This window comes from Mus musculus, chromosome 15, assembly GCF_000001635.26.
Source record: "Mus musculus strain C57BL/6J chromosome 15, GRCm38.p6 C57BL/6J".
Taxonomy (NCBI): domain Eukaryota; kingdom Metazoa; phylum Chordata; class Mammalia; order Rodentia; family Muridae; genus Mus; species Mus musculus.
Genome location: NC_000081.6, coordinates 99,160,297 through 99,187,774, shown reverse-complemented (window position 1 = coordinate 99,187,774; position 27,478 = coordinate 99,160,297). Strand labels below are relative to the sequence as shown.

General features: G+C 43.8%; 1 protein-coding gene across 3 annotated transcripts in view; it reads right to left on the bottom strand.

Moving 5' to 3' along the window:
- The window catches only part of Spats2 (spermatogenesis associated, serine-rich 2), an 87,290-nt gene that overhangs the window by 25,441 nt on the left and 34,371 nt on the right, over positions 1-27,478 (bottom strand). For all 3 annotated transcript variants that reach the window (XM_011245737.1, XM_006521450.4, NM_139140.1), the window contains 6 exons: positions 20,616-20,695; positions 14,265-14,373; positions 13,324-13,373; positions 9,210-9,468; positions 7,015-7,194; positions 1,681-1,816 (listed from right to left, as the gene is read on the bottom strand). In XM_011245737.1, coding sequence (XP_011244039.1) covers positions 1,681-1,816; positions 7,015-7,194; positions 9,210-9,468; positions 13,324-13,373; positions 14,265-14,373; positions 20,616-20,695 — 814 coding nt within the window. The remainder of the gene's footprint in view (positions 1-1,680; positions 1,817-7,014; positions 7,195-9,209; positions 9,469-13,323; positions 13,374-14,264; positions 14,374-20,615; positions 20,696-27,478) is intronic.

Below are 27,478 nucleotides of genomic sequence, written 5' to 3'. Positions count from 1 at the left end.
ATTACATACTAGTAAAACTAAGTTAAAACAATGAGACTCTTAGGAGAGCCACTGTGTGCAATGCACAGAGGCAGAGTTAGCTACTGCCGAGTGAAGGGTTAACCTGACTCTTCTGCCCACTGCCTGGCAGCTTTTCATTCATCATTAGAGCTTCACAAGAAACCTGTAGCTGACCTCGGAGCTCTGAGCTCTCAAGTATAATAAAAGTTAAAGTTTAAATAATGATAAGTTTGCAATTTTTATTTTGTCCATGGGCCTGGGAATAGGGGAAGCTTGAAACTTTGGGTTACAATCATACTTCTCAATTCTCTGTGACATGTGATCATTCTTTTGAACTTGACACATCTGGTAATGAGTATACAATGTCTCTCTTTTACCTGCTTTTTGGAGTAATAAAAGACTGGGGCAAGGTAAAGGTGGAGGAGTGTGTGTGGGAGTGAAAGGAGAGTGCATGAGGTGTGTGAGAGGCGTGTGTGAGGCATGTGCGAGGCATATATGAGGTTTGTGTGTAAGGCATGTTCGAGGTGTGTGTGAAGCGTGTAAGGCGTGTGCGAGGTGTGTGTGAGGTGTATGTGTTTGAGGTGTGTGAGGTGTGTGTGAGGCATGTGGGAGGTATGTGGGAGTGTGCAGTGTATGCGCAGCCTCAAGCTGTGGTGCAAGCGAAGAAGAGAGAGAGAGTGAGTGCAATTTCAAGCCTTGAAACCTGTCAGCTTGTACCCGAAAAAGTTGCTTTGTGTATTCACTATGCGCCTTCCAGATACCCCTATTTCCAGTTGAGATCCCCATCCTGTGCTGAGGCTGAACCCTGACATTCAATGAATCAGGCCCTTACAAGACAAATGTGAGGACCTATGTTTAAATCCCCAGAAGGGACATGAAGTCAGGCATGTGGTTGCATCTGTCTGTAACCCCAGTGTTCCTATGGTAATATGGGAGACAGACACAAGAGAATTCCTGGAATCTCCTGACCTTGGTGTATGGCAGGGCAAGCAGGAGGCCCGTTCCACCAGTGGAAGAGGACCTGGACACACGCACCACGGCGCACACACACTTACCTTAAAGCACAAGTGTGTACACACACATTTTAAAGCACAAGTGTGTACACACACATTTTCAAACCTCTCTACCGAACTTGCTCGTGTCCTCACAGAATACAAACTAGTGCCTTTAGGAAGCGAGTACAGAAGGACGGGGGACACAACGTCAACAGCCATCATCAGCAGGGGAAGAGGGAAGGAAGGTGACAGGCTAAGAGTAGGCACTCTCTCCTTAGGCTTTGGTTGGTTGGTTTGTTTTAAAATAAGATCTCTGGTAGCCAGGCTGGCCTAGATCCTCCTGCCTCAGCCTCCCTGGTGCTCTGATTCCCAAATGATTGACACAGCTGGCTTTTTCCTGTCCAGCTTGGTTGTAGCAGTGTGTCACTTGCCACAGGGTTGGTTTCTGACGGACAGGCCCTTTTTCTACAATCACTTGTCCTCTGCGGAGCACTGTGAGTTCTCTGTGCCTCTCAATCCCACACTGGCCAAGAGCAACTGAACGAAGCAGAGTTACACACAGCACAGGCGTCTCCGCTTCTCCCCGCCTTGTAGTTAGGAAGGGATCAAAGACACCAGTGAGTGGCTGGCCGTATTTATAAATGGACTCTGGGCTAACGATGTAGGAAAAGCAACTTAATCTTACCAGCTTTGCAATTCGGCAAACGCTTGTTTCATTTTCTTAATGGACGCATCCATCTCTTCTTTAACGACAACTCGGTACCGTGCAAGAGAAACAGTGCAGCGCTGGAGGTCTTTCACCGATTTCTCAATATTAGAACCTTGGAGGGAAACAAAGATTATTTTTTCAAAGGAACATGCAAATTAGCATGCATCTGAATGCTTCAGGTCAAAGGTCACATGGATCAAGACTGTAACCAAATGACCACCCATCCCAACAACAACAACAACAACAACAACAAAAACAACAACAACAACAACATAACCAAATGAACACCCATCCCAACAACAACAACAACAACAACAAAAACAACAACAACAACAACAACAACTCTCTACTTTTCAAATTTTCATGTCTGTTTTTTAAAGTGTCCTAATCAAAATGAGGTAACAAGAATTGGGTCTATCCTCTCATCTTAAACAATGAATACACAACGCAGATGAAATACATAGAATAATGGCTCTTAGCTATGGACAACAGAGAGTACTTCCCCTGAAAAGCAGACAAGTGAAGAAGCCTCTGACTGCCTAACTCACTGTCTAGACAGTTGCTAAACTGCAAAAGAGACAGAAGAAATCCTAGGCCTGGCAGTTGCCTTGAACCGAGAAAACAAGGAGGCCAAGGTTAGAATTCCTGAAACCAATCAGAAAAGATAGGCAGCAGCAGTGGACGGAGCCCTAGAAGCTCAACACTAGCCAGTGTCAGACAGGAGGACATCACCAAGTCAGCAGAGGACTGGACAACACCAGTCTTCACCCAGGCCAGCAATAGTTCACAATATACACAGTGGCTGCTTGGGAGGAGGCTGCCCCAGTGGTGAAGCAGCATCAGCCCTCGTTTCAAGGCTGCTCTCATCTAATCTAACAAGGCAAAAAGCAAAAAGAAGCAAGCCTCAAACTGTTTTTATATAACAGAGTCCTAGAACAAGACACAGTATATTGAAAGGATCAAATATCTGGTAATCAACAAAGAAAAATTTACAATATTTGGATTCCATTAAAAATAATCATTACACATATAAAAACAAAAAACATTCAAAAGTAAACATGATTAACTATGAAGAGAAAAATCAACAGAAACAAATACAGAAATAACACATGCTAGAATCACGTATGAAAGGTCATCAAAAGCTGAGGGTCTGGGCTGGAGAGATGGCTCAGGGGTTAAGAGCACCAGCTGCTCTGTCTATAGCTCCAGTTCCAAAGGATCCAATGCAGATCCCTGGCTTCCATGGGCATCGGGCAAACACATGGTACACAGACACATCTGCAGGGTCAGTGGTAGAGCGTTTGCCTAGCATGCCCTGGCCTCAATCCCTAGAAACAAGGTATTCTGGGGAGAGATATCAAACAGCTTCTATCAGACAAATACAGACTCATGTTAAGCAGAGATATAGAAGACATTTCAAAATCCTTCAACGGAACTTTCAGAAATGAAAATAACTGCACACTAAACCATTGAAGAAAAGAGTGATAGGGGACTCCAGTAAGCCTTCTGCATACATGTGACACTGTGTAGCTCAGTGTTCTTGTGGGAGACCCAACAGTGGAGTGGAGGGGGACACCACTGACTCTTGCCTGCTCTTAGGACTCTTCCCCTCCTAGGCTGCCTCCTCATCCAGCCTTAAGATGAGGGGCGGTACATCTTGGCAGCCATGTTCAGTTGATATCCCTGGGAGGCCTGCCCTGCTCTGAAGAGAACCGAGGAGGAGTGGACTGGGGAGGAGGGGGGGGCACTGAAAGGAGGGAGGGAGACCGCAGTGGGATGTAATATATGAGAGAGGAAAAGAAGAGCAGCGAGACGTAAGACAGAGACTTTCGGAACTATTTCAAGGGAAATGAAGCACAGGCAAGGAAGAAAACTGTCTGAGTAGGAACTGTATCCAAAGCTCCACAAGTGACGGGGTCTAACCGAGTCATTTGCCCGCCATGCAGACTTGGTAAAACTGGACAGCTCTCTCGCTCTCCAGTGCAGTTTGAAGCATTACACATAGAGAAGTTACCATCACAGAGAAAGAGAAGTATATTCCCCTATGCAATATATGCTAAAGTTTCTGGGAGCTCTGCGGACCTTTCCACCTAACAGTACCAATGTTACAGAAACAGTCGACGGGGACGGGTTATAATCACCACCACAGGAGCTTGTAGTTGTACAAAGATATACATTTTGTGTATTTTCTTTGTTTCTCTGTCTCTCAAACGTCTGTTTTTTTTGAGATCAGGTCTAACTTTATAACCCTGGCTGAGTTTGGAACTCATATATACATATACTGGGTTAGCCCTGAGCTTGAAATGATCCTCCTGCCTCCCAAGGGCTGGGATTAGACACCAATAATTAGTGTGTGTGCCTGACATGTGTGCAAGCATGAGCATGCACACCACGGCACAGGTTAGAGGTCAAAGGGTACCTCAGACAGCGGAGCACTTTTATGTGTTAAGCCCTCTTTTTGGCTGTTTTTGTTTTATTTTTGAAACAGGGCCTCACATATTCCTGGCTGGCCTTGAACTCACTAGGTAGCCTCTTCTTTCCTTCCTTCCTTCCTTCCCACCCACACCCAGCACAGGACAAACATCTTCCTTCTGCATTTTCTTCCTTCCTTCTAGCTACAGGACTGGGATTCAAACCCAGTACATGTTTCTCAAGTCCTCCACTGAGCTAAATCCTAGTTCAGTTGTAATTTTGAGACAGGACCTCACTGCATACACCCTAGGCTGCTCTCAACCTTGTGCTCCTGTCTTAGCATCCCGAAGGGCGGAAGTTATAGGTATGCACTAGCACACCTAGCCCACACTTTCAGTTTTGTATGTGTCTGCATGTGTGTGCAGCGGCGTACGCCAGAGGTCTAACCACGGGTGTCATCCCTCAGGAGCCACCCCACTTATTTTTATTTTTTTTAAGATTTACTTTTTTGGACTGGAGAGATGGTTCATTGGTCAAGAGTACTGACTGCTCTTCCAGAGGACCCAAGTTCAGTTCCCAGCACCCACATGGCAGCTCACAACTAACCGTTCCTTATAACTGTCACTCCAGTTCCAGGGCAGGGCACCCTGACACAGACATTCATGCAGGCAAAACAAAACCAAAACCAAAACCAAAACCCAAAAACAAAAAAACAACAAACCACCTAATTTTTATTTTATTTTTTAATGTTTTTTTTCTCACTCCAGCCCCGTTCGCTGCAGCCCAAGATTTATTTATTATTATATGTAAGTACACTATAGCTGTTTTCAGGCACACCAGAAGAGGGCATCAGATCTCATTATGGATTGTTGTGAGCCACCATGTGGTTGCTGGGATTTGAACTCAGGACCTTTAGAAGAGTAGTCAGTGCTCATAAACGCTGTGCTATCTCTGTAGCCCATACTTTTTTATGTGTATGGGGTTTTTGCCTGCATATATGTATGTGAACCACGTACGTGCCACATGTGTGCCAGTGTCACTAGGTCAAGAGCAGGCATTGGATCCACTGCAACTGGTGTTATACAGGAGGCTGTGAGCGATTATGTGGGCATTGGAACCAAACCCTGGTACTTGGCAACAAGCAGTCTAGCTGCTAAGTCATTTCTCCAGAGTTCTGCCTTGCTTTTGAGATAGGACCTCTCATAGAACCTTGTGCATACCAACAAGGAAAGCTGGCTGGCCAATAAGCCCTAGGCCCTTCTGTCCCCACAGTATACATGGCCGCATTTAGTTTCTCCATGTGGCTGCTGAGCTCCATACTCAGGTCTGTGTGCACAGCAACCATTTTGCTGACCATCTCTCCGGTGCCTACATGTTCAATTTCATCAATTTTTTAGTGACTATTGGGATACTGCCCAGGCCAATCATAAACTCCTCAGCTTAAAGGACCCTCCTGCTTTATTTAGCCTCTGGAGTAGCTTAATTTTTTTTTTTTTATTATAAATTCCTTTCAATCCAATTTGAGTTTCTTTGGAACCTAGAAGTTTTTAAAGCCCGTGCAAACCTTATTTTTGCTTGACTAGATATCCTCAGCCTGGCCATTTGGCAGCACGTTGAAAGGAAGTGCTAACTAAAATGTCAGAGGGCAAAGGCCCTTGCCGCCAAACCTGACAGCCTGAGCGTGGTCCCCAGTGCCCTAGTGGAGAAACACAGCTGACCTTTTCCTGGACGTCCACATATACGTATATAGAGCAGGCAGGCAGGCAGGCAGAGAGACAGACAGGTAAACACACACACACACATACACACTCACATATTTATAGAAAAAATGAATGAAGTTTTAAAATGCAGCTCATATGGAATAAATGATTTTAAAAATAGCTACAATTTATGATGGTCCTGTACATTTCTATTTCACAGCTCGCTTGAGAGGACCACCATGCTTAGACATGGGAAGGACTGAGGGGTCTCTTTGTTTAGTAAGTAGTTGTTTATTTAAACATATAAGTTGATTATTATAACATATAAGAAAACAAGTTGTTTGGCGTAGGGATCCATACCTTTGATCGCAGCTCTCAGAAGGCAGAGGCATGTGAATTTGAGGCCTGCCTGGTGTACATAGAGAATTCCAGGCCAGCCAGACTACATGGTAAGACCCTATCTCAAAACAACACACATACACAGACATACACAGACACACACACAGACACACACACACACACACACACACACACACACACACACACACACACAGAGTACTAGCCGGTGCTAAGTATCTGTTGTTGAGATGACATCAACCACCTTAGCCCCAAGCTAGCCTGGAAGGTGTGGTCTTCCTTCCTCAGGCTCCTGAGCGCTAGGATTACGGGCCTGCTCTATGCACTGCAACTCTCTGCCCAAATGATTATAATAGTCAAATATTTGAAAGTAAAGAGCTATCACCAATCAATACCAAGTATTTCAAGGGCCATGCTCTTGTGAAAACCTCAGTCTGCCTTCTGCCTTCAGTAAGGACAGGAAGCTGCAGAGAGCAGCTTTGACACTTCCTTTGAAATGTCCTGTCAGACAGAGGTGTTCACCTGTTGGGAGAACAGACATGAACACCACAGCGTGAACAGCTGCGCTAACACTCAGGTTGCAGGTAGTGTTAGCTAGGTCATCTCCAGTAGCACTGGCTGCTGCTCACTAAAGGTCTCTGTTGCTGCACAGTATCGCATCTGACTGCACAGCATGGCATCTGAATCCTCCTGGACACCCGCTGTAGCATGCAGGGTTACAGCACGTGACAGCAACGAATCCTGGGGGCTTCTGCAACTTTGGCTTTGGGAGCGATGGTGAGTCTGTTCTCTCTGGACAGAAACAGTTGCTTTTTCACTCCCAAGTGGGCCTTGGACTTACCTAGCTTTTTATTGGTGGAAGAGAGTGGAACGTTCTCCATTCCCAGATTTGAAACCTGTGCTCCTGGGGTGGTTCTGGACAGAGATTTGGCAGCGTTCCGGGATTGCTGGACATTCGAGATAGAGTGCGCAGTCAAAGATTTGGGCTCAAAGTCAGAGACACCATTCTCCAGCACAGATCCTGTCCAAGAGAGGACAGCGGTTTACAGCACAGTGTGGGGTAAATTATCTGAGCTGTGTTCAGTACAGAAAGCAAGCAGGTAAAAATATGTTAGACAAAACCATGCCTCTTAAAAAAGCTGCTAGCTTCCATAAACTGCAATGAAGAAAAAATGTCTCAGAGGGGGGAAAAAGAATTTAAAAGCTTTACAGAGTAGAGAGAGGGCAGAACTGGAAAATGAGAATAACGCTCACACTCAATGACGTGGGGTCCAATGGTTACCTTTGATCCATCTGCAGTCAGGTACAATATTTGTATTTATATATATATATGAATCAACTAATAAAAAATAGCTAAAGGGCAGAATAAAATTCCAACACTAGCATTACAGTTACAAAACCAGGAATACTAAAGCAGAAGGAACAAGATTAATAAAGAAGCAGCCGGGCGGTGGTGGCGCACGCCTTTAATCCCAGCACTCGGGAGGCAGAGGCAGGCGGATTTCTGAGTTCGAGGCCAGCCTGGTCTACAGAGTGAGTTCCAGGACAGCCAGAGCTATACAGAGAAACCCTGTCTCGAAAAAAAAAAAAAAAAAAAAAGAAAGAAAGGAAGGAAGGAAGGAAGAAAGAAAAGTAATTTTTAAATTTTTAAGAAAGTTATATATTTGTTTTATTATTTTGTGTACATGGGTTTTTTGCCCACATGTGTATCTGTGTAGGACATGTAAACAGTGCCCCCAGAGGCCAGAAGAGGGTGTTAGATTCCCTGGTCCTTGAGTTATAGATGCTTGGGAGCCACAATGTGGGTGCTGGGGACCAAACCTGGATCCTGTGCAAGACCAACCAGTGCTCGTAGCCACTGGGCCATCACTGTAGTGCCCCAGACCAAGAAGTCATTTGTTTTTTTCTCTTGTGTTATTATTGTTGGGGGTACAGGGACTCCCTGTGTAACCCTGGTTATACAGAGACTCCCTGTGTAGAGGAGGTTGGCTTCAAACTCACAGAGCTCTACTTGCCTCTGCCTCTGCCTCCCAAATGATGAGATTAAAAGCATGTGTCACTATGCCTGGTTTCCAAATAAATTACTTTTAAAAGAGAAAGATTCCCAGTTTCTCCTTGGCTTTTAACAAAATTGTTAACAAAGAAATGTATAAATGCATGAGTTTTCACGTATTAACTAACCTTAACTCTTAATTGGAAAACACTGACGGGAGGCCGGAGAGCCCCACAGAGCCCCTCTGCGCCTGCAGAGGCCCCACCTTCCGTTCCCAGCGCTTAGATGGCAGCTCACGACCATCTGCAATTCCAGTCCAGGGGACCCAACACCCTTCTCTCACCTCTACGCGTACCAGGCACACATGTGGTACACAGACATACATGCAGGTCAAACACCCAAGACACAGAAAATAAATCAATAAAAAAAAAGAAAAAACAAAACAAAACAACTTGGGACTATAAAAATAATCTTTAAAACAACCCACAAAAATCTAGTTGTCAATAAAGCAATGATAGTTAATATCACATATTGGTAAACTATTTCTATCTATTTTCTTTCGGTGCTGAAGACTGCTTGGCGAATCCAGCCCCTCTGTGTCTGTCACGCTATCGGTGGCGGTGGCGGTGACTAACGTCCCTCTCCTGTTCCTGAGCGGGACACCATCATCATCACCACCACCACCATCACCACCATCATCATCATCATCGCTGACTCTGTAGTAATTCTATCCGATTTTAAAAGATCATATTTAAAAAGTCACTCTTATTTCTAAATACTAAGGCACCCCTCTGTTACACAATGTCAGAAGTGTTAGCACTACGTCTTTTAGAAAGAATTTTGGAACAAATGAGTAAGAATTCTATTTTTTTTTTAAGTTCTTTGGTAACTTATTCAGTATGAACTCTTCCATGCAGTAGATAACAGAAACTATAAAGTAAAAGACCTATAGCTATACTTAGTGCAGTGGTGAGTGTCTCGGGCAGGAGATCCCCAGGACTCTGTGAGTGAATTAACTTCCCAAAACGTGCTAATGGACTCACCAGTTCTGTCCAGCGTCTCTGCTGCGGCAAACTCGGGATCCTCCAGCTCTCTGGCATCTATTGACAGCGTCTCCAGCCCTTCACTGAGCGAGTCCACAGACTCGGCATCGTTGATGGCACCGTTTACGTGGTAACCATTGATGCTGCCTTTCTCTGAAGATGCAGGCTGCTCCTCTTGAATGGGGGCCGACTTACTGGAGTCTGGGGCACTGCCACTTGCTTCTGATGCAGGCTTTGGCTTGCTCTTCTTCTTTTTGTTCTAAGGTTATCAAAGATTTGAAAAGAGAAAAGAAGCAGACCTCCAGTACAGCTCACAGAGGCCAATGCCAGCTAACAACCAAACAAGCCAGCGTTACCAATTCTGCACTCCTTCTTCTGGAAACTCAAGATAACTTTGCTTCTATCTAACTACTAGCAAAAATAATACTTTCTGTTTAAAACTGCATTTTGAATGAACTCAGGATCAACATAAAATAATTTTCATTGCAAAACCTATCTTAAAATGAAGTTATAAAATGTGAAAAAATTTGTAACTATATTTTAAAGTGAAATATAAGCAGAACGCTAAATAACCACAATAACCCAAATGAAAGACTATAATCTATAAGTAACTGAATGAGGCGTAACCTCAGTCCAATAATCGACAGACAATGAAACCCGCACTGCAGACTGCAGTCGACCTTTTACAGAGGAGATCAGCAAAGGTCATGGGGTTTACACACACAAGGGCACTGGCTCCACTTGACAGACAGCTTTGACTGCTCTGGAAATCACCGGGCACTTCCATAAACACTAACTAGTGTGAGTGAAAAGCCAGCAATGCTTCTGAAAGTTACAAATGCACACACCTTTCAACAGCAAGTCTAATACTAGCAATTTATCCTGGCCAGGAATGACAAATGTATACAAGACTATTCATGGCAGCAATGTTATATTAATATTAATAAAGACTACAAGCCATGCAAATGTAGATCAGTAGGAAACTTATACGTTCCAGGATCTGTTATACGGAATGTGCAAAGAAGAGAATGTATATCCCTAAATTGTTTAATGGGAATAAAGTATCTCAGAAGCTGCATAAGAAATTCTTAAGAGCTTGGGGTTGTAGCTCAGTGGTAGAGCACTTGCCTAGCATGCACCAGGCCCTATATTTAATCTCTTACACTGAAACAAGCAAGCAAGCAAACAAAGAATGAATTAGCAAATAAAAATCTGGAGAAGAAATAGGGGCACCAATGGCTGGAGAAAAAAAGACGGGATAAAGTTGTTTCAGAGGATTCACATTTATTCCTTCAAAATCTGAACCAGGGTTGGAGAGATGGCTCAGTGGTTAAGAGCACTGACCGCACTCCCAGAGGTCCTGAGTTCAAATCCCAACAACCACATGGTGGCTCACAACCATCTGTAATGAGATCTGATGCCCTCTTCTGGTGTGTCTGAAGAGAGCTACAGTATCCTCATATACATAAGATAAATAAATATTTTAAAAAAAGAAAAAAGAAAAAGAAATCTGAACCGTGTGAATACAAAGGGGGAAAAAGTCTTTGCCTTTGTTTTAACAACAAATAGCTCCACCGGCAAATCTTAACTCCAAAGCTGGAAGGGAGACCCATCCACCCTCATGCTAGGCCCTCGATGGCCCTGTCCAGCAGGATGGCTCCTGAACTTGGCATTCAATTTTCTCCTCTTCCTCCTGCTTCCTCCCTTGCGAAGAAGCCAAGTCTTCACGTTATCAGCCCACATAAGGAACGGAACGCTTGCCCGCGGTCACGTCTTACTGAACTAATGCTAACAGTTAGCCCTAACAGGTTTCCACACTGCGGAGTACCAAACAAAATCCATTTTTCTTTCTCCAGATTTTAAGAAATTTATATACTATTTCATATACATAATTTTTCAACCATGTGCATATCATGTGTTGTTAATAATTTATATTCTGAGGTCAATAAATTAAGACATTGGTGTTTTCTTGACTACTCAAAGCTGTGTTTGTTGGGTGCAACAAAGTTAAATTGAAAGCAACAGGCATAGAAAGCTTCATGAGAACTTGAACAGTACTGTATGCCGCTGGGAAAAGACTCTCAAGGTTAATAAAGCCAAACTTGTGCCAAGATGGCCAGGACTACACAGAGAAATCCTGTCGTGAAAAAAAAAAAAAAAAAAAGAAGAAGAGGAGGAGGAGGAAGAAGAGGAGGAAGAAGGAGAGGAGAAGGAGGGGAGGGGGGAGGAGGAGAAGGAGGAGGAGGAAGAGGAGGAGGAGGAGGAGGAGGAGGAGCATTTCTTAAAGGAACTCTGTACTGGCTAGTTTTGTGTCAACTTGACACAGCTGGAGTTATCACAGAGAAAGGAGCTTCAGTTGAGGAAATGCCTCCATGAAATCCAGCTGTAAGGCATCTTCTCAATTAGTGATCAAGGGGGAAAGGCCCCTTGTGGGTGGGACCATGTCTGGGCTGGTAGTCTTGGGTTTTATAAGAGAGCAGGCTGAGCAAGCCAGGGGAAGCAAGCCAGTAAAAAACATCCCTCCATGGCCTCTGCATCAGCTCCTGTTTCCTGACCTGCTTGAGTTCCAGTCCTGACTTCCTTGGTGATGAACAGCAATGTGGAAAATGTAAGCTGAATAAACCCTTTCCTCCCCAACTGCTTCTTGGTCGTGATGTTTGTGCAGGAACAGAAACCCTGACTAAGACAAACTCCATCTGGGGTACAGCAGTGGGAAGACTCCTGAACCCAGCTAGTATCCTGTGAGGAAGCACTTTGGATTTCAATGGATATAGGCGAGGGATTAAGAACTACTATTTAGGCATTGTAATGAGAATGTGTATGTATTAATATTATTTTACTTTTGTTGTTGTCTTTTTTCCCCAGACAGGGTTGTGTTATGTAGCCCACAATGGCCTTGAACTCCTGACCCTCCTATGCCCCGCTTCTGAGTGCAAGTATGGACCACCACATCTGTATCTTTCTACTTAATAGAGGAGCAAACTGAAGTTAAACGATATCCACAGCTCACAAGATAAAGCAGAACAGGACAGAAGACCAGCTCTGCCCGACGCGGAGCCCACGTGAGTGCCTTCTACTCTTTAACATTAGCAGCTGTCTCTGGAAGGCGCACAACCAGCAGGAGCAGAAGCTGGGCTAGGAAGTAGGAAGACGGGCAGCGTGTAAAGGCTCGGGTAAAGCCTGGCACCCCAGAGAGCACATTCCCGTGAAAAGAGGACAAATCCACAGAGCTGTCCTCACCGTGAGCTCACGCACATGCAAGCAGTCAGTAAATCAATACAGAGAGGCAGATACGTTTTTCAGAAGGAAAAGCTGCCCTTTGGCTTTAAGTGAGCTGTCACCAGTAGTAGGGACTGTCTGTACCAAGGTTACCTGGCCTGCAACCTTAACTGTTCTAGCTAATCTAGGAAACAAATCCTGCTGAAAACCAGTCACCCTCCCTGGAGAAAGCTCTTCCGTGGCTGCTCACTGTGTCCACTCCTGTCTAGAGCACCGCAGCAACTGCGTCTGACGCCAAGCACTGGGAGCTCACTGTGAACTCCACAAAAGCTCGATGGCAACCTGGCACTTCTGAGATGGAAAACACAAGACATATGTACCGTTCTCTTTCAGATACTATAGGACGCACGGGTGACAGGGCTGTGACACATCACCCCACTCATTGGCAGGGTACATTTGGCTGACGTGACTGGCTAGGCAGGTGTCTCACTCTGCCCTCACTGCTGTGCGTCCCTATGCTCCTCTGCTGGAACCTCCAAACAAGCTCTTTAATATTAGCAAATACACTTTAAAGCCCTTTTTCCTTTTTAGAAACTATGTGGAGTGCTCTGCCCTTGTGTATGTATGTGCACCATGCATGAAGGCAATGCCTGTCTTCATGTATGTCTGCACCAAGTATGTATCAAATGACTGTCATTGTTTATGTATGTCTGTGCACCATGCATAACCTTGCATGCATAACCTTGGAAAGATGGCAAGCTGCCATGTGGATGCTGGGGACTGAACCCAGGTCTTTGGGATGGTAATTTTGCCTGATAAGCCATCTTGCTTAAAGTCTAATTTAAAAAAAAAAACAAAACATAAATATTATGTTCTTACATTAATTGAATTTTACCTTTTTTTTGCCAGTTACTATCCATTCTTTGAGCACTTCACTGGCACTACCTGAAAAAGAAATCAAAGGGAGATTTCCTCTTCTGCCACACCAGGTCAGGAAGGAATCAGTGCATTGCATCATGACTACACACTGGGCTGAGGCAGTCAGTGCCTCTGCTGTACTGGCCTCCTGAGAACTCCTTTGGGCATTCAAGATCCTCTCTCTATACATCGTGATCTGAATATAAAGGTGATTCATCTTTACCCAAGTAGCCCATCTTGACTGTGATGTTTGGGAAAAGCTGTACCCTACACGAGACTCAAACCCTAAAATTATAAAGAAAACATGACTACAGGAGAAAAAAAATATATCTACAGTATTTGGTTCTGTTCATTCTATGCTTGCGGATTCAGGAAAACGCATCAAGGAGCCCTGGCCACTCTGTTCAAAGGCAAAACAGCTTCAGAGTAAAGTTTTTTCAAACAAGTTATATGGAAAGAATTTTAAGAAGCACTTATTAACTCTATAAATCTAAGGAGTTGGACAAGGCTGTTACTTTTTTCTATCTAGCATATAGAAATGTAAGGAAACTGAACTCATAACATTTGAGTCCCCTGCCAGAACCAAACTAACTCATAATGGAGCTTGGAAATCAATGCTGGGTCTTGAACTGGTCTGTGTTCGTGGGCCACTTGACTTCCTCCTTTGCAATAGCGTCTTCAATTACTTTATCCAATTCCATTCAAATCCCACAGTCTGTCAGCTGCACAGTTTCTTGATTTGGGGAGGGGGAGAACATATCTGACAGCAAAGGAGTTTTCTTAGCATCTCTTCCAGTTTTCTATAGCTTGGGAATGAAAGGAGTACCCTAGCTAACAGAAGACCACAGTATGCAGCGCCGTCCGGAGACTGCGCTGCGGCTCAGGTTCCAGAGTCTACACTGAGGGAACTGGCGTTACCTTCCATGAACGCTTGCACTGTTTTGTCCACACAGTTGTCAAAGTGCTGCAAGACCAGGATGATCTCATTGTTGCTCTTATTGGGAACTATCGCACGTACCGCGTTTATCTGCAAAAGAGGGCACAGGCAGGTCACCGGGCAGCAGACTACAGCAGGGTGAATAATAGTGCCAGTGCAGTTCACAATATGATCACTGCTTAATGTCAGGAAGAACGCATCCAACCGTCATGCCAGGAATAGTAAGTAGAAAAATAGTAGCACCACATGAAAACTTAATTTTGAAATTTAAAACACAGAGCATTTATAGAAATAAAAGGGACCAAGAGACAGTCAGTGACTAGAAACATTTGCAATAGCGTGGGAATCTGAGGTCAATCTCCAGAGCCCATGGTGAAGGAGAAAACTGACTCTCCAAGTTGTCCTCTGACCTCCACATAAGCCACCTGGTACTTATCTGTGTTCTTCCTCTCTGTGTCTCTCTCTGTCTCTGTCTCTCTCTCTCTCTCACACACACACACACAAATAGTAATAATTTTTATTTCTATATTTTTAAAGTTAGAAAGTGCTGGGTAAGGCAGTATAGTCCTTTAATCACAGCATGGGAGGCAGAGACAGGTAGATCTCTGTGAATTTGAGGCCAGCCTGAGTTCCAGGACTGCCAGGGCTACAGAGAAACCCAGTCTCAAAAAAAAAAAAAAAAAAAAAAAAAAGAAAAAAAAGAAAAAGAAAAAGAAAAAGAAAGAAAGAAAGAGAGAGAAAAAGAAAAAGAAGCCGGGCGTGGTGGCGGCGTATGCCTTTAATCCCAGCACTCGGGAGGCAGAGGCAGGCGGATTTCTGAGTTCGAAGCCAGCCTGGTCTACAGAGTGAGTTACAGGACAGCCAGGGCTATACAGAGAAACCCTGTCTCAAAAAACCAAAAAAAAAAAAAAAAAAAAAAGAAAGAAGGAAGAGAGAAAAGTTTAATTTAGGTACCATCTATGAAGTTAGCATCAGTGGTTCGTCACTATACTATAGACAAAGTAGAAATGTATGGTATATATGAATACATGTGTGTACGTAAGCACCCATGCATGCTGCAGAAGCCAGAGGGCACTGACTGTTCTACTCAAAGTCTCCATGTTATTTCCTTGAGACAGGGTATCTCACTGAACCTAGAGCGAGGCTGCCAGCCACATGGCTCCAGTGATCTCCTGTCTCTGCCTGTCACACTGCTGAGGTCGTAGGTCTATCAGGTCTGTCTGCCTGGGGGTTGTCTGTGGGTTCTGTGGATCTGAGGTCAAGTCCCCATGCGCACAGCAGTTGCCCTTACCTACTGAGCTCTTTGTCCAGCCCCACAGCTGAGATTCCTGCACAGCATTATTCACGCCTGTCTTTTTCCATGTCATTCAGATGTGTGAAAACTCTACAGAGGTGGCTTATAGAAAGCATCTCAATCATTATAAGCTATTTTAGGTGCATAAGACATAATGGACAACTGGTGAATATCCAGCTTAATAACACAAGACAACTCAAACAAAGCCAGTGAACACCCGTTAAATCCCATTTCTCTCTCCAGAAATCTCTACTCAGAATTTGATTTAACTTTAATATATTTGCATTTTCACGATGTATGTGTATCTCCACAGGCAATATATACTTATACTAATATTGTTATTCATCATGCATGCTTATTTTTAACTTTGTCAGAGCATTTCTTCATATAACTAACATGTACCTGCGCCTCATATCGGTAACACACACTATGCATGTCACTCACATAGTTAACACACACTATGCATGTCACTCACACAGTTAACACACACTGTACATGTCACTCACACAGTTAACACACACTGTGCATGTCAATCACACAGTTAACACACACTGTACATGTCACTCACACAGTTAACACACACTGTACATGTCACTCACACAGTTAACACACACTGTGCATGTCAATCACACAGTTAACACACACTGTACATGTCACTCACACAGTTAACACACACTGTGCATGTCACTCACACAGTTAACACACTGTACATGTCATTCACACAGTTAACACACACTGAACATGTCACTCACACAGTTAACACACACTGTGCATGTCACTCACACAGTTAACACACACTGTGCATGTCACTCACACAGTTAACACACACTGTGCATGTCACTCACACAGTTAACACACACTGTGCATGTCACTCACACAGTTAACACACACTGTGCATGTCACTCACACAGTTAACACACTGTACATGTCATTCACACAGTTAACACACACTGTACATGTCACTCACACAGTTAACACACACTGTGCATGTCACTCACACAGTTAACACACACTGTGCATGTCACTCACACAGTTAACACACACTGTACATGTCACTCACACAGTTAACACACACTGTGCATGTCACTCACAGTTAACACACTGTACATGTCACTCACACAGTTAACACACACTGTGCATGTCACTCACATAGTTAACATACACTGTACATGTCACTCGCATAGTTAACACACACTGAACATGTCACTCACACAGTTAACACACACTGTGCATGTCACTCACACAGTTAACACACACTGTGCATGTCACTCACACAGTTAACACACACTGTGCATGTCACTCACACAGTTAACACACACTGTGCATGTCACTCACACAGTTAACACACACTGTGCATGTCACTCACACAGTTAACACACTGTACATGTCATTCACACAGTTAACACACACTGTACATGTCACTCACACAGTTAACACACACTGTGCATGTCACTCACACAGTTAACACACACTGTACATGTCACTCACACAGTTAACACACACTGTGCATGTCACACAGTTAACACACACTGTACATGTCACTCACACAGTTAACACACACTGTACACGTCACTCACACAGTTAACACACTGTACATGTCACTCACACAGTTAACACACACTGTGCATGTCACTCACACAGTTAACACACTGTACATGTCACTCACACAGTTAACACACACTGTGCATGTCACTCACATAGTTAACATACACTGTACATGTCATTCACACAGTTAACACACACTGAACATGTCACTCACACAGTTAACACACACTGTGCATGTCACTCACACAGTTAACACACTGTACATGTCACTCACACAGTTAACACACACTGTGCATGTCACTCACACAGTTAACACACTGTACATGTCACTCACACAGTTAACACACACTGTGCATGTCACTCACACAGTTAACACACTGTACATGTCACTCACACAGTTAACACACACTGTGCATGTCACTCACATAGTTAACATACACTGTACATGTCATTCACACAGTTAACACACACTGAACATGTCACTCACACAGTTAACACACACTGTGCATGTCACTCACACAGTTAACACACACTGTGCATGTCACTCACACAGTTAACACACACTGTGCATGTCACTCACACAGTTAACACACTGTACATGTCATTCACACAGTTAACACACACTGTGCATGTCACTCACACAGTTAACACACACTGTGCATGTCACTCACACAGTTAACACACACTGTGCATGTCACACAGTTAACACACACTGTACATGTCACACAGTTAACACACACTGTACACGTCACTCACACAGTTAACACACACTGTGCATGTCACACAGTTAACACACACTGTACATGTCACACAGTTAACACACACTGTACACGTCACTCACACAGTTAACACACTGTACATGTCACTCACACAGTTAACACACACTGTGCATGTCACTCACAGTTAACACACACTGTACATGTCACTCACACAGTTAACACACACTGTGCATGTCACTCACATAGTTAACATACACTGTACATGTCACTCGCATAGTTAACACACACTGAACATGTCACTCACACAGTTAACACACTGAAAATGTCACTCACACAGTTAACATACACTGTACATGTCACTCGCATAGTTAACACACACTGAACATGTCACTCACACAGTTAACACACTGTACATGTCATTCACACAGTTAACATACACTGTACATGTCACTCACATAGTTAACATACACTGTACATGTCACTCACACAGTTAACACACACTGTACACGTCACTCACACAGTTAACATACACCTGCTCCTCATGGATTATCACACAGTGTATGGCATTCCTACCGTACAATACACTAACTCCCTCGCTCTCCTGGCTGGTAGATAGTTGGACAGTTTTGTTTGCTGGTTTCTTGTTTTGTTTTTGCAGTGCTAGAGGTAAACCCCGGGGTCTGTTCATGCAAAGCCAGCACTCACTCTGGAGCGCCAATCCTGGACTAGTGTGTGTCTGTCTGTGGCTGACGCCTCAGTGCCGCGAACAGTGCAATGTAGGGTCTTCTTTCTGTGTAACTGTCAGAACTCTGAATGGCACAGAGCCTATGATCAGCGCTTACTGATAATTCCAAACTGCTCTATAAACTGGCTTATGCTTATTTGGGTCTTACTGTGTAGCTTTGGCTGGCCTAGAACTTGCTCCTCAAACTCAAAGATGCTGCTGCCTGCCTCTGCCTCCTGAGTGCTGTGACTAAAGGCATATGCCATCGTGCCTGGCAGATGTGTGATTTTGTTAGACATTATATTTTTTTAAATGAAATATATATGTTAAAAAAAAAAAAAAAAGGGGGCTGGTGAGATGGCTCAGTGGGTAAGAGCACCCGACTGCTCTTCCGAAGGTCCAGAGTTCAAATCCCAGCAACCACATGGTGGCTCACAACCATCCTTAACGAGATCTGACTCCCTCTTCTGGAGTGTCTGAAGACAGCTACAATATACTTACAATAAATAAATAAATCTTTAAAAAAAAAAAAAAAAAAAAAAAAGAAATATATATGTATATGTATATAGTTTATAGGGGTTGGAGAGATGGCTTGGTGGTTGAGAGCACGGGTAGCTCTTCGACCAGCACCCACACGGTGCCTAACATTGGCCTGGTCTCCGCAGACACTGCGAGCACACGCTGCACAGACATGCACATACGCACACACCCATCCACATTAAATACACAGATAAGTAAATAAACAAACAATGGAACATTCACATGTACCTGTGTATGCAGGTACATGAGAACACATGCGTGCAGGCACCCATCCTTGTTTTGAGACACTGGCTGCCCTGGGCTGGGGAGCTGGCTGGCCTGCAAGCTCCAGGGGTCCCTTATGCGCACTGACAGTGCTAGGGATGCAAGCATGCAGGGCTACACCCCGCTTTCTGTGTCCACGGTGCTCTCTTCTGGCTCGACTGTGTCCACGCCGGCCAAACGCTCATATACATAAAATAAATACATAAAACTTAAACAACTGCGCTCTCTCTCCAGCCCCAAATATTTTGTTATTATGTATCTATTTTAAAGCCAGCAATTTCAATGAGGGTTTTTTTTTTTTTCTTGTTTTCTTTATTCCTTTTTGGATAAACTCTTGTTTGTCCTAATCATTTGTTGTTTTCATGGATTTTTCTGGGTAGATGATTGTATTTTCTTCCTTTTCAGTTGTATTTGTCTTTCTGTACAATGTGTGATGGATTATGTCTTAAGGAAGTGCTAAGGGTGGTCTGGGTAGACAATGGTAGAGCTGGGGATCCAGGGGCTACATGAGCTCCTGCCCCTGGCCAGCCACGGCTCCTAGGTCCTCCCAGAGGCTGCAGCTCACACACTGACATCTTCAGTCCAAATACAACATTGTTATAGAACTTTAGACGTGGATTCTTCTCCTACCCTTTATACTTTAGTCCATTATTGTGTATAATTAATACCTGTTAATTAAAAAAAAACCATTAACATTTTGGTCTCTGAGTCTGTATTTCCTTAAGTTGGGGGCCAGCCTAGTCTTAAGTTCCAGGACAGCCAAGGCTACACGGAGATACCCTGTCTCAGAAAATAAAGAGACAACGAAGAAAGGAGCTGCATTCTCAGTCACATGAATATTAGTAATAGCATTGATACTGAATGTCTTCAAAGAATTCAGAAGAAACATGTGTGGAGATAAAAAAAAAAGAAAAGCATTTCTACACATTTTGATGAGCTGCTTGCTTCCTCAGGGACGCCATGGTCATCATCCCAATTACATAGTGGCATTTTACTTTGCTCCTAGGATCCCATTTTCTTCTCCCCACATCCTCTCCCACAATGTGGCTCTGGTTGGCCTGGAACTTGCTATGTAGACCAGATTGCTGGTTTCAGAGATCCACCAGCCTCGGTCTCCAAGTACTGGAGAGAAAGGCATGGCCACTATGCCCAGCAGATTTCATTTTCATAATGCATTTGTAACATTCACTGTTTATATTAAAACATTTTCCTATAATATTCAAATATCCATAGTAAGTGGGCTTACCTTCTCCTTCATATTCTCAAAGGTTCCTCCCTGGGCCAGGACAGTATTGGACTGCAAATCAAAAATGAATCCTGATGAATCTGAAAGAATATAAGAGAAAAATAAATTCAACCCTGATATAATCTATGTATTCTTTTTAAAAAAGATTTATTTATTATTATATCTAAGTACACTGTAGCTGTCTTCAGACACACCAGAAGAAGATGTCAGATCTCATTACAGATGGTTGTGAGCTACCATGTAGTTGCTGGGATTTGAACTCAGGACCTTCGGAAGAGCAGTTAGTGCTCTTAACCATTGAGCCATCTCTCCAACCCATAATCTATGTATTCTATTCATCCAAGACTAACTACTTTTTCCCTCATATAATTAATCATGATTTAGAAACTACTTGGAAATTTCCACTACATAGATAGCTCATATGTAACTATATTTTGAGTTACTCATAAAATGAAAGTTAAAAAAAAATTATTTTTATCCGGTGTGGTGGCACACACCTTCAATCCCAGCACTTAGGAGGCAGAGTCAGGTAGATCTCTGTGAGTTCAAGGTCAGCCTGGTCTACATGGTGAGTTCCAGGATAGTCAGAGCTATACAGTGAGACCTTGTCTCCAAAAAAAAAAAAAAAAAAAAGTATTTTTATGTACTTAAGTGATTGCCTGCATGTATGCATGTGTACGTTGTGTGCCTGGATCCTACAATGGACAGAAGAACATTGAATGCCCTAGAACTGAAGTCGTAGATGGTTGCCAACCACCATAGAGGTACTGGAACCAAACCTAGGTCCTTTACCAGAGCAGCAAGTGCTCTCAACTGTTTATATTTTAAAGTATATTTTGAGGAAAGTAGCAATATGCCAAGCATATTAAGAGTATTCTATAATCCTTCACCTCTTTCTTAGTTATCCTACCTTAAATCTGTAAGCCCCCCAAAATGTCATAAGCAAGTAACTGCCTGTGATGTTGTTAGAGATATGGGGCATCTCTAATAACAATTAATTCACAACAAATACAAGTAATTTGTCTCCTAGACTGCCACATACGTACTCTTGACTCTGAATTTCATGAATGCATCCACTGACTGATGTTCCCAGATTGGAGGTGTGATTTATTAAGCAATGTATCCAAGTTTGTGTTACCAACACTATGTTCAAGTCTGTATTCAGCAAATGAAACTCAATCAGCAAGGTAAATAAAACCAATAACTCCAATGAGTTATTCTTTTTTTCAAGTTTTTACTAAACTGTGACTATATAATTATGTGACGCATGTGACACAGCGTGCGTGTGTGCATGTGTGTGTGAGATGCTGGCTATTGACCTGGTAGGCAGAGAATTACATCTACCGCTGCACCCCTGCATCGACGCTGAATGCTTCAATTCTGTGAGAGGCAATGCCCAGAAAAGATTAACGTGCTTCTCAAATTCTGATGTGCATGGCTACCTTCTGAGGACTCTTATGCTAAAATGTAAGGTGGGCTTCAACGGTCTAGACTAAGGCCTAAGATCCCTCACAGATGGCTTCAGGATTCCTGATTCCTGAAACCCACTTGGGAGTAGTTTGGGAATTAAAATCGCAGCAAAGCAAGTGATAGGGGAAATTCTGACAAAGGGAGTATAAAAAACATTGAAATGTGATAGTATATTCCAAATTCTTTTCCTATTATTACAAATGTATGTATTTTAGTTAAAGTTTCATTTAGAGCTTAATTTCTACCCTCATTCCAAATACCTCCTAGTTGTTAAGGAAGATCAAGTTCTAAGTTCTGATAAGATCTGAGGACAGGCGTGAAAGAGAACATGACTGGAGCCCATGTAGTTTTTAAGGGAAATCATTAGCCATTACCAATAAACTGTGAATCTGTTTAGATAAAACCTCTGTTAACACACAAAAAAAAATCTCGGACACTTACACAAACTCAGCATGTGTAAGCCTCAGTCTTCCAGATGACTACACAACATGGTTAGTTCTCAGTTATCCTTACCAACTGAGAGAGATGCAGTGTAGAAAGAGATGCAGTGTAGAAAGAGATGCAGTGTAGAAAGAGGAAGACCCTATAGAGCCAAAGCACAGGCACCTGGACGCCTCCTCAGACTCACTGCACATTAGCCAAACGATGCAATCTGAAGGCTGCAGTGCACTCCCCCTGCACCAAAGACCTATCAGTGACAGCAGGGTGACACCAAGACACCAATCTCTTAGGACATGGGGGACACTCTTAGAGCAAAATATCAATGTATAGCCTATCTTAGAAAAGGACTCTTACTAGCTTGTTAATTGTTCTCCTAACGACACACCAGCAAACATAAAACTAGAGAGGAATCAAATGGCAGTTGTGCACTCATCCCATCAACACTATTTGAGTTGATCCAGCATGCCAATGAACAAAAATCAAGTATATAAAGTAAACTGGGTGTGGTGGCGCATGTTGTAATCGCAGAACCAGAGGGGTAAGCGGAGGAAAGGGGGTGGGGAGGGAGCAGAAGGGAAAGACACAGTGGACAACATCAGGATGGTTTAAATGCAGGGTCTGTTTGTGAAGGCCCTAGTACACCCCCACATCTTGGCTCATAAATCCAGAATCCATCCATAACCAAGCCCCAAAGAGTTAGGAGACTAGGGAGATAGCTCAATGCTCGTGGAAGCCAGAAAAGTATGTTGGATCCCCTACAACTGGAGTTATGGATAGTTAAAAGTTGCCATGTGGGTATTGGCAAGTGAACCTGGGTCCTCTGAAAAAGCAGCCAATCCTGTTAGCCACCGAGCTGGCTCTCCAATCCCAGAACTCATTTTCAAAAAGCCAGACATATTTATAATCCCAGTCTTGGAGAAGCAGAGAGAGGCAGATCGCTGGAGCTTGCTGGTCAACCAGCTTAGCCTTGTGAAGGAGCTCCAGGACAATGAAAGACTGTCTCAAAACCCGAAGTGGATGACTCCTGAGGAATGATATCCAAGGCTGGACTCGGGTTCACAACCACGTGAGCACACAGGCCTCTGCACCCCCTCACAAACTCTAAGTTGGAATTCGTTTTCTAGTTAGCTGTGCTAAGACCATGCTTGTTGTTGTTTAAGGCGTGGGCCTCTCATGCTGCCTCTCAAGTGCTGGACTTTACAGTGCAAGCCAGAGCTCAAGACAGATTCAAGTCCTCCTGTGTGCCCTGTAAGCACTGTACTGAGCTACCTCCCACCTGATGATCAAGAACCGCCCCTTCTCTTAACCCTGAGCTGTCTCTCCGGCCACCCCCCCCCTTTTGTAATGGACCAATAGGAGCATGGGAAGCTAACTGTGACTATCCCACTAAAGAAAACATCCCCCCCATTAGCTATTAACTACATCTGTCCTCAGGGAGGGATGGGGGCCATGAGCCCCTCCCTCCCGCTCCCACGACAGCACAGCAGGCTCAATCTTGGATACATTTTGTGGACGTTATCACAGCTGTCATGAGGTCAAAAGTGTAGCAGGCAGGCTGCGCCCAAAAATCCACACCACTTCTGTCCTTCCTCCAAGATATGCCTTGGGCTTTGGAGGAAGTGATATAAATATCCCTTTATTGCTGAACATTCAACAGTCCCTTATACTCTGTACTCTGACCAGTCATAAGTTTTCAGAGATACATTTTTAAAGAATGAAACTGTGTTAAGTTATTTTTAGGCAAGATTCAAACAAGATGAAGAATCCTCTAGCTTCGACCCCGCCCTCTTTGGTAAGAGCTACCCATGCCTAACTCACTCTCTTATTTTCATTCATTTCAGACTATTAGGAATCAGCTTAAAATTCTTAGTTACTTCAATTAACACACAGTTAAGGCTGTTCAGAAAACAGTATGTCATTTAAATTACTACTGACATCACACCAAATTTTTTGTTAGTTTTTGTTTTTGTTTTTTTGATACAGTGTTTCCCTGGCTGTCCTGGAACTCACTCTGTAGACCAGGCTGGTCTCTAACTCAGAGATCTGCCTACCTCTGCCTCCAAGTGCAGGAATTAAGGTTTGCACCACCTCCCCACCCCACCCCCACCTCCCCACCTCCCCACCCTGCATACAAACAATACATTTTAATTGTTGTCCTGTGGGCTTCAAAAACAGGAAAAGGTATCTGGCTTATCACCTCTGCACCTGGAAGGCTGAGGCAGGAAGAAAGGGAACAGGGAGGGAGAGGGGAGGAAAAGAAGGGAAGAAGAGAAAGAGGGAGGGGAAAGTGTTGGGAGCTATTAAGACAACACAATTGTCCTGATCTCTGAATTGGGCCTCCCCCCCCCCAGAAGAAAAGGGGGTCAAAAGCGGGCCACCGACACACCGATTCCGAGAACAACCACAGATTGTTCCAGCCTTAAGTCATCGCTGATGTCCTGACCACACCCTGATACCACCAAGTTCCTGCTTCTCTGTGTAGCTGCCAAAAGAAAAAGTTTCTATTGCCCCCCTCCCACTAATAAGTACTTCTCCTTTTGCTTGTATTGCCCCACCCCTCCCGCTGATAAGTACCTGTACTTCCCCTTTTGCTTGTGCATTTAAGCCTTGGGCCTTTCGCAGTACATTGGGGTCTTGATGCAATCCAGAACAGTTTTCGTGTGGTTATTCGCACAAGACCCTCGTCTCTCTCTACCCCCCCCCCATTTGGTTATTAGGAGAAGTTCCCCTCGAGACCCTCGAATAACTGAACCTGCTGGACGGGTCAAGTGGCGCCCGACATGAGGCACGAGGTACGACCACCCTCTAGACAACGGATTAAAGAGGTACTGCACAGACAGTGAGACAGTTCCCCGCCACTTCGCTTGAGTGTTGCGGACGTAGGGAGGTAAGCCTAGGCATTCAGTTGTTGTCCCATTAACTATGGGGAAGGTTCTGTCCAAAGAGGCAGTCTTTATTCAAGAGATGAATGGTTCTCTTAAGGAGAGAGGAATAAGAGTTTTAAAAAAAGGATTTAATAAAATATTTTTGTTTTGTGGACGAGAGATGTCCATGGCTGGTATTGAATGGTTCTGAAATACACCCTTTAACTTAGAATAAAGTAGGCAAAGAAATCAATAGTTTAATAAAACAAGGAGAAGATGTCCCTGAGTCCTTTTTAGCAATTGGGGAATCATCAGAGATCTCCTTAAACAGGCAGAAGAGGGTGGAGAAGGTGCTTGCCTCCTAGCCCTCACTGAAGATTTTTTAGAAAACTCCCGATTGCCATCTCGCAAAAGCGAAACTAAGTCGCCAGCGAATTGTCAGTCATCGATTATCGATGCCCCGTTCACAGTATCAATATTAGAAGGTTTATCAGGAGAAGGCTACTTGATACCCAATGAATGAAATAAAGTTGTTCAGTCTGTCTTCACTAAAGGCCAATATTTAACTTGGAAGTCAGAGTTTAGGGCTGCCCTGAGAAGTAAAACCAAGAGTTTAGATATAAATGGTATGATCAAGCTTTGAAATGAGGTAGATGTGTTTTCTCAACAAGTTTCTAAGTCTATTAACCTGGCCATTAGGGCTGCTCTACAACTAAATATAGGAGAAAAAACTTGCTATAGATGCAAGCAACCTGGACATTTTGCTAGAGAATGCCCTACACAAAGACAGAGCACCCTAGTAACTGCGGTCCAGGGAAACGGCCAGAGGGCCCCCCTGCGAGGCCCGTCTCCCCTGATAACAACTGCAGACAACCCCCTAACCCCCATAGGAGATTGTGCAGGGTTCCAGCAGAGAGCACAGAGAGAGTGCGGCCTTCTTCGCCCCAAGTCCCTCATGGCCTCAGCCCGTGCCAGGTGAGCCCGAGGGGCCCGAGAGCAGCCTCGGTCCCTATCCTGCAGACGCAAGGAGCCCTCGCCCTCGAGGCAGCCACCCGCTAGACCTGAAGGCCAAAGTTGGGCCTTCGGGGCTTCTGCGACCTAAGGTGGCAGGTCTGAGCAAGAACACTCTGCCATTGCAGGCCTGCCCGTGGCCAAACACTCAGACCTGGATAAACCCAGGCCTAGATGGGCCTAGATGAAGGTGGGGGGGGCCTCTTCCACTGATTTACTGTGGTCTATATTGAATGCTTCTGCTTTAGCCTTGATGGATAAGACACAAAGAGATAATGTATCAGAATTTGAAGATTGCTGGATGTGCTTTTCTGCTTCCCCGCCCTTTTATGAGGGCATAGCCTTATTTGAAAATTTTACCCTGCTTTCAGATGCTAGGCAGCTTCCCTTTGAGTCAGTTCAGCTTACCTTGACAGACTTCTCTGGGGTAAGAAGTTGTGTGTTGGGCCCAGACATGCTTCCGCCGAGGCCCATGCTAGAGATTTGCAATAACACATTTAGAGTAAATAAAAATGGGTTTTAAAGAGACTTCATAAAGGTCAAAATATAGCTCAATTCTTACTGTTACCTTATTTACAACTCCCCGATTCTACATTGTGTCAAAAAATTCATAGATTAGGTTTTATTAGAAGTTAAGAAATCATTTCCTAAAACATATATAATTCATTTTGTCAATGGTGTTTTTGTTGGTTGCAAAAAATAGCGTTTTTGCAGATGGCTATAAAATATTTGACTAAGTGTGGACTGATGATGGCTTCAAAAAAAAAAGATTCAGCATGGTAAACTTTTAGGCTATTTGAGACATTTAGTGTATAGAGATTGTGTATTTTCTCAAAAATTTGCCCTCAGATTAAATAAATTAAAAGTTTTGGATGCTTGCCAGAAGCTGTTAGAAAATTTTGGATTTTAATCTTGGTTTGACAAGCTGCCTCTTACAATCAAGAAAGGAAAGGAAGAAATAGAGAAATGGATTTTAGAACTCTCCCAGGGACAAAGAGAAATCGGGGGACGCCCTGTTCTATTCTCTCTGGCCCCTACAGGAGAAGTTCTCTACCCTCTTTCTATTGTCTATGTTTG